The sequence below is a fragment of the Myotis davidii genome, unplaced genomic scaffold (genome assembly GCF_000327345.1).
Source record: "Myotis davidii unplaced genomic scaffold, ASM32734v1 scaffold1240, whole genome shotgun sequence".
NCBI classification, from domain to species: domain Eukaryota; kingdom Metazoa; phylum Chordata; class Mammalia; order Chiroptera; family Vespertilionidae; genus Myotis; species Myotis davidii.
Genome location: NW_006292285.1, coordinates 83,977 through 92,216, shown reverse-complemented (window position 1 = coordinate 92,216; position 8,240 = coordinate 83,977). Strand labels below are relative to the sequence as shown.

The 8,240-nt window shown below is 39.0% G+C and overlaps 1 protein-coding gene and 1 pseudogene across 1 annotated transcript in view; both read right to left on the bottom strand.

Moving 5' to 3' along the window:
- Nucleotides 1-8,240, bottom strand: part of LOC102752566 — a 37,298-nt pseudogene that overhangs the window by 10,126 nt on the left and 18,932 nt on the right.
- Nucleotides 1-8,240, bottom strand: part of LOC102752382 (cyclin-Y-like protein 1) — an 11,916-nt gene that overhangs the window by 2,121 nt on the left and 1,555 nt on the right. The window contains exons 2-4 of the mRNA XM_015565301.1: nucleotides 7,497-7,519; nucleotides 5,634-5,734; nucleotides 1,764-1,799 (exon numbers count right to left, since the gene is read on the bottom strand). Of these exons, the coding sequence (XP_015420787.1) occupies nucleotides 1,764-1,799; nucleotides 5,634-5,734; nucleotides 7,497-7,519 (160 nt within the window). The remainder of the gene's footprint in view (nucleotides 1-1,763; nucleotides 1,800-5,633; nucleotides 5,735-7,496; nucleotides 7,520-8,240) is intronic.

Genomic DNA, 8,240 nt, shown 5'->3' with positions numbered 1-8,240 from the left:
GGGAGCCTGTTTTCCCATTCTCAACAGGGGGAGGGTGTGCATTACGCACTCTGCACACTGAATGTGGTTGTGTTAAGGAAAAGCGCTTGTGCCTTAGCTGTGAGCAGAAGAAGCCACTTTTTCCTTAGAAATACATCTTTATTTGAAATTACAACTGCCATTCTGTCAAAAAATAAACAATGAGCCTGTCACTTCAAGGAAAATAAATTGTGTAATATTTTCAATGACACAATTCAAGCCATATAACCTAAAAAAATCAGAATTTGGTAAAATGTGTACTGACTGTCCTTTACATTCTTCCTCTTTCTTTTGGTTTGAAATAAAGAAAGAGGGTGAGGAGGGGAGAGAGAGAGGGAGAGAGAGATCAATTTATTGTTCCACTTATTTTTATACATTCATTGGTTGTTTCTTCTATGTGCCCCTGACCAGGGACTGAACCCATAATTTTGATATAATGGAATAACGCTATAACCAACTGAGCTATTCGAACAGGGCAAAACTGTGTCCTTGGCTTTGTGAGCTTGGCAGCTTTACAATACTTAAAAATTTTTCTGGGAAGATTGATGGTGATACTCACAAAAGGGCGTATTGGACACTGTACAAAGAAAGTGAACCAATACTCTCCAAATGACCAGCGCATAACATTATCATAATATAATGCACAAGTGAAAGACCCATTCAGTGTACAAGATAGATCAATTAATATGAACAGAGTACTGACGATAAGTTCATGGATATTATTTAAATTTCCATTGTAAATAATTGAAAAAACCAGCACTTATGGACTTTTGGTCCAATATCAATGAATATCCACAACTATCTGAGGCTTTGTAAATACAGCTTTTTCTAGCCAGATAGCTACATGAGGCTGGGTCTTCATACTACTGCTTCAAAGCAAAGAATTAAAATGATTGAAGTAATTGCAAATGATTGAAGACAGAATATACATGAGAATCAGGTGTCTTCTTTTAAGCCAGACATTAAAGAGATTTGAAAAAATTTAAGTTAATGACACACTGTCCACTCAAATTTTGGTGTGGAAATAATTCTTTTTTTACGTTGTTTTGTGCATTATATCCTATCGTAGGCAAGACAATCCGCCACAACAAAGGATTATCTAGGTTAGAATTTCAGTAATGCTATAAAAACTCTTAAACATACAATGGACTTATTTCTTAAATCTCAATTTTAATTTCTAATAGAATAAACAGCAATATAACCTACATAAAAAAATACTCTTTGGGATCCTCAATAACTCAACTGTTATGGGTCTTAAGACATAAACAAATAATTCACTTCAATCCTATCTAATAAAGAGGGAATATGCTAATTGACCCTCATGCTGTTGAAAAGATGTCAGTGCCCAGTCCCCTCAGTCCTGCTGGGGTGGCAGTTGTGTGCCTGCCTCTGGAGTTCCTTAGTCCCCTCAGCCCTTAGCTGCCCAGGGCCACCTGAGGCTCAGGTAACCAGGGCTGGCTGAGGTTTGCGCTGCCAGCAGTGGCAGCAGCAGAGGGGGCATCACCTTCCCCTGATCGCTGGGTCTCCTCCTGTCCTTGAGGGCTCCCGGACTGTGAGAGGGGGCAGGCTGGGCTTAGGGACCCCCACTCCAGTGCATGAATTTTCATGCACTGGGCCTCTAGTAATATAATAAAAAGCACTCTGTAGCTTGCTCCAAAAATGTCTGCAGTTATACATACCACTCAACTTGCTATGTTATACTAGTACATTTATTAGCTAGAATAACTACAGGTTTTAAAACTCACCTGTACTTGATGTTGTTATATATGGCCATAGACACGCTGTGGAAAAAAAGCCAGTTTTAACAATTGATTTTATTCTGTTAGGTTTGAGGAAAATTTTTAATGGATTGGGGGGAGTAGGAAGACCATCCCAGCTGCCCAGTGGCCTTGAAATCCTCATTCCCATCAGCATCATATAGGCACTGTGCTCCTTGTTTTAGCTATTTTACTTTCAGCACAAATAGGTGAACCAAAATGCTAGGTAACATGTTGTTAGGAGACATGTGAACGAAGCAGCATTTTTGAATCACTTGTGGGAGAAATATCAAGTGGTTTGTTGGTTCTGGAGAATAAGATACTTGAAGGAGAGTGGAAAAAGAGGTAATCATAATGTGGAAGACCTTACATGTGAGTGGATATAGAATCAGTAGGCTTTTCTGCTCCCCTAATTGGGCATCATGATTCATGCAGAAAAAAATGGATAAGTCATAGTTCTTGGCCCTTCCAAGAGCTGAGACTGAAATAACATACTATAATACAGGTTTCTCCATGAGAGTGCTCTGATGTGAGTATAAACAAAATCCTCTAGGAGTCAGAATGATGAATTATTAGGAAAGGTGGGAACATGTGAACTGGGTTCTGGCAGATGAATAAAGTGTGAACCACTATCAAGGCTGGCAAAATCACTAGATGCAGCCCTAGCTGGTTTGGCTCAGTGGATAGCTAGAGCATCAGCCTGCGGACTGAAAGGGCCCAGGTTCGATTCCGGTCAAGGGCATGTACCTTGGTTGCAGGCACATCCCCAGTAGGGCGTGTGCAGGAAGGAGCTGATCGATGTTTCTCTCTCTCATTCATGTTTCTAACTCTCTATCCATCTCTCTTCCTCTCTCTAAAAAATCAATAAAATATATTAAAAAAAATAAAATAAAAGGAGCTCAAATTAACTGAGAGAAGGTAAATCTGAATTTCATAACTAGGTCTGTGGAATATGAGTCATTGTAAAAAGGCCTGTAACACCATGAGCATCCAAGAGAGATACTGCTATTGGGCTTCAAACAGCTTCATCTTCAAACTGATTTTAAAGTCACAGAATTTGAAGCACAGAAGCTGAAAAGGACCACTGAACCTTATTTGACATTCAATTCAACAACCTATTTTACAGGTGAGAAAACCAAGGCTGAAACTGACTTGCTCAAGGTCCTGCCAACAGCGAGGAGCCCCTCTCTCCCCTCCGCTCTAACCAGGCAGTGGCTCCTGAGCTTGGCTGTGCCCTGGGATCTCCTGAGGAGCTGGAGAAACTGCCCGTCTCCACCTAGAGAAGTGCAGCCTTCACTGGCATTGGGAAGGCACAGGGTTGTTTATAAAGCTCCCAGGAGCTGCAATGTGCCCCAGAGTTGGAAACACGTGACTTAGGGTAAGATCAGAACCTCCCTGGGTGCTTTTGCCCATGTAATCATGCCTCACAGTTTTCCTCAACTCGTCAAAGGTTGTGACATTGAGACTGTGTTGGGGCAGGGGGTGAAATGCATGTATTTAGAGACATTGTTTTGAAATAAATTGCATAAGTGATTCTAGTAAAGACTACACCCCATTGAGAACAATGTACCATGATGAACATTTTTCAAAATCATTCCTAACATTCAATGAGCTCTATGAATTTCCTCAACAAACCCTTATTTCACCAAAAGTGCATGTACTGATGATCATTTTGAAAACTTAAGGAGAGGAAATTAAAATTTACTGTACTTCCAAAATTAGATTAATTTGGAAAAGAAGCATGAAACCTACTTGTCTGAGCAATTCTAATCTTTAAAACTACTTTTGAATTATTCTGTAACATCAGAAATCTTTTTAATTCAAAAGAAGCTACGGAATGTATCCAAAGTTGAGTGGTGTTATTCTTTCCTCCAGGATTTAGTGTCTTGGCTGAATAAAAACAGTCAGTGATGACTCAATAGGTCCCAAAGCTCAGGAGTTTAGAGAGAGAGACGGGGCTCAGCTTTTGCTGAAACACAATTTGATCTCAACTACTGTTGTAAATGTGAGAAGAGAGTTATCCTATCTAATAATAGACAAAGATGCAAATTGACCATACCTTCACTACGCCCACCATTGGCTAATCAGAGCAATATGCAAATTAACCACCAACAAAAATGGCAGCTAATTTGCATATACCAGCTGGGAGCAAAGACTGAAGACACAGTAAAAGGAAGCCAAGCAATGGAGCCGAGGTAGCGGAGACGGGCGGGAGAGAAGTGGCAGAGACGGGTGGGGTAGGAGCAGCAGAGAAGGGCGGGTTAGGAGGGGCAGAGAAGGGTGGGGTAGGAATGGCAGAGAAGGGCAGGGTAGGAACAGCAGAGATGGGAGCAAAGCCCTATTCTTGCAGGAATCTTCCTGCAATGGGCCTCTAGTATTATTATAATAAAAGGCATGCAAATCGACATGAGATTCATGTACTTGTTGGGGGGGGGGCTAAATTAATTAGCAAAAAGTTGGTACATTATAAAAATGACATTTTAAAGCTAATTGTGTTTTTCAGGCTGAAAAATACAATTAAAGGTGAATATATTAATACTGTCAAGGAGTATTTCCCAAACCATGTTCTGGAGAATCAGCCCTCATATTCCAGACACTGAGAATGTACCTTGGACAACCCCATGGGAGCCAGGAAGCTGGACAGCATATGTATTTTCTCTTTTAAATAAGCATAGAGGTTTCATCTTCGGCTTTTTAAAGCTCATCTCCCATGGTAGACTAATAAACACTTTTCATCATCATAACACTGTTCATGGTTGCTTAAGTATAAACCTGCCTATGGCTATGTTTCCAAAAATTACCTCTTTCATTTTTTTCTGTGGTGATTTTTATATATATGGAATTGTATAGTGTCTTGAAGATATATTTGTATATGTATATCTATACATATATAATTAAATTTTATATATCTATTAAATTAAAACTTCAGTTGAACAAATTTTACCCATATAGGAATTATCTTGAAAAGTTGTTCTTTTTTTAAAAAAACATATTTGATTTTTTTTACAGAGAGAAAGGGAGAGGAATAGAGAGTTAGAAACATCAGTGAGAGAGAAACAAAAATCTGCTGCCTCCTGCACACCCCCCACTGGGGATGTGCCTGCAACCAAGGTACATGCCCTTGACCAGAATCGAACCTGGGACCCTTCAATCCGCAGGCTGATGCTCTATCCACTGAGCCAAGCTGGTTAGGGCTGAAAAGTTGTTCTTTAAGACTGATGTGATACATCCCACTTTGGGGGGTAGGAAAACTCTATTTCCATATAGAAATAGTGTAGAAAAAAATGTAAGATGGGAAAAATCTGATAAAAATCCAATTAAATTTTAATGCAGATACACTCTGGTGCCAGTAGGGGACAAGCTGTTCCTTCTTCCAAGAGTAGCTTCCAAAGTGAGGTGCACTGTTCTGTGCCCATGTCTCATAAAGAAATACTTTTTATTTTTATTGTTTTTCCATACAGATTTATATACATATAGACCTTCCAAATCAAGAGGAAAATGGTGCCTCTAGTTTCTCTTCCTACTGCAAGAAATACTCTTTAACAGAAACTCCCAATAAAAAGCAGCTCTCCTTTTCATTGTGGTCAACAATGTCTTAAAAACAGAAATCCATCAGGAAATATCAATACTTTTGGGGGGATTTCTTATTTCCTAACTGGCTTTCCCTTCTTCCATTCACTCTGAGTAAAGTGGAAATTGAAAATTCATATTTAGGCCCTTGAAATCAATAGATAATTGACACCAGTTTCTTAACCTGGTCACTGCAAAGGACAATGAAGTGACTGTAATTATGTATAAATAGGATGCTCCTACCAAAGTGGTCTGTCACTCAGTCCCTGGCATCCTAGTTGTACTCACGCTTGGATGATGGTGCTGAAATTCGGCTGGCTCACAGTGTCATCATAGAGAAACACCGTGGGGCAAGACCCATAGCGCTTAGTAAGGCGCCCTGGAAATTCCTACCGAAGGGGGAAAGAGAAGAAAGTGTCACAGTATGTATGTTAAACCTATAAAACTGTATTTTTTCTCTCAGTTAAAATGTCAAACAGTTAAGCATTAAGGCTTTTCTTACAGTCCATGAACTGCTTGAGTGTGGTATCATGAGAAGAAAGTGTCACAGTATGTACGTTAAACCTATAAAAGTGTATTTTTTCTCTCGGTTAAAATGTCAAACAGTTAAGCATTAAGGTTTTTCTTACAGTCCATGAACTGCTTGAGTGTGGTATCATGTGTGGCTCTATGGTAAACCCAGTAGATAGTCTAACTTCCACAGTGGAGATTGGAGGAATGAGTTATAAAATGCTGCCTTTCATAAGTACCTATAATCAAACCTGGCAAACCCCTGTTATAAATCCCCTTTATAATAGTGTAAAATGTTTAGAATTAGACTTCAGGGCTGTTGTTCTTTTTTCCTTAAGAGATGAAAAGCAGCTGAGATTTTTCTATTTCTACTGTTCATTTACTATAAATAAATGCAATGCATCAAATAATAATAAATCAAGACCATTTTATTACAGTAAATGAAATCCAATAATGAATATTAATTCAAAGAGACAAACAAACCTCAGAGAATGGTTTCCATTCATTTCTAAATGTTGTTAATTCTGTTCTCTTGGTCTGACACTCCCTCCCATCCTGCCTCTCAGGCTGCTCTCTGCTTACAAGGCCTCTTCTTCCTTGTCCAGCAAGCTCCACTCCTCCCCATCTACCTCCAGGATACCCTCACCAGCAGCCACACCACCCAACCTCTCTCCTGCACACGCCCACATCTGAGTTACCACTTGTCACATGGCATCAACTGCCCACAGGGTGTCCCTCTCATAGAAACCTACGCTTCTCTAGGGAAGGGAGGACTCTGACTTCTCTCCTGCCTCCAGCTGCTAAGCACAGAACCTGGGACAGATAAGCAGCTTGAGTGCTTTACAAATTTTTAAAATCATTTACATCTGGTTGGTAAATCCTACTGCAGATACAATTTAGAATTTATCTGCAGTGGTACTGGGAAGGAGACAATAAAAATTTTGAGAATCTTTAGAGAATAAACTATCCATAACACACTTTAGAAGTATTCATTTATTTGAGAAGTATCCATTGATTTGTAAAGAGCCCATTATTCAGCAATAATCAAACACTGAACTATATTTTGACAATTATCTTCCTTAAATTTATGACTACAACTAATCACTGTAAAAAATTTAAAGTAATAGTAGTGTTTTTAAATATAGAAAATACGAATAACTTTAATATGCTTGGTTTTGTTGTTTTTAAAAACTAATGCAGATGAGACATCCTTCCTCATTTCATAGAAAATAGCTTTCTTCATGCTGTCATACTTCCCCATCACCATCCCCCACAAATGCACAAGAGATTGGGAATAATCTACTCAATGCCTTTCAAAATACAGAGCATTTTAACAATGCCAGTAGCCTATAATCAGAAAGATCAATATATTGTATAAAACACCATTTTGCTTGTTTCAATTATTTCAATGCAAAGCCCCTTTTTCCTTATTAATCAGAAGTTCCAGATGGTATATTTTTGAAAAGCTTCAGCATTTGGAGGATAAAATTCTTCTTCAAGCTAGAATAATTAGTATTGAGAAAACCTACAAAACGATGTTCATGCTAATGGTATTGGTCCATTACATGTCTTAGAAATCATGGCAGACAACTTTATATCAAACTATTAATATCTTTCTTAACTTTTCAGCTATTTACTTACATCATTGTTCTTCTCGTCTTGTTCTAAGAATAAAAAAAATTAACTGATCAATTCTGATGCAAATGCCATAGAAAAATAACAGTAGCTGATTATCTGACAGACTACAATATACAAAATGAAACATTTTATTCCATTTTAAATACTTTACAACAAAATTTATAATTTGGAATACCTGGAAAGATGAGCCCCCTAAAGTAAAATCTAAAAACTTAGTTTTCCTTTTTGACCTAACGTATCACCTATATTCGGTACAAATGAAAGGCTATCCATGTACAGAAGAAAAGGGCAAATCAATTCACACCAGGTGAGAAACGAAGCTGATGAAAAAGTTTACCTGTAGCATATCTGAACCTCTACCCAGCAGTGGTATCTGATTGTCCATTTATACCCACCTCGCTTGAACCACCAGGATCTAAGAGTTGACACTCTGAGAACCAGTTTCTGGCCAGGCCCTAGTCCCCAGGCTCATGAGCCTCCCTGGAAATGTCCAGAACCACTTATTGGTAATCAACCAAAATACCTCACTTAAAACCAATGGGTCTTTACTCAATTGAAAAGTAACCTATTTAGCCCTGACCGGTTTGGCTCAGTGGATAGAGCGTTGGCCTGCGGACTGAAGGGTCCCGGGTTTGATTCCGGTCAAGGGCATGTACCTTGGTTGTGGGCACATCCCCAGTAGGGGGTGTGCAGGAGGCAGCTGATCGATGTTTCTAACTCTCTATCCTTCTCCCTTCCTCTCTGCAA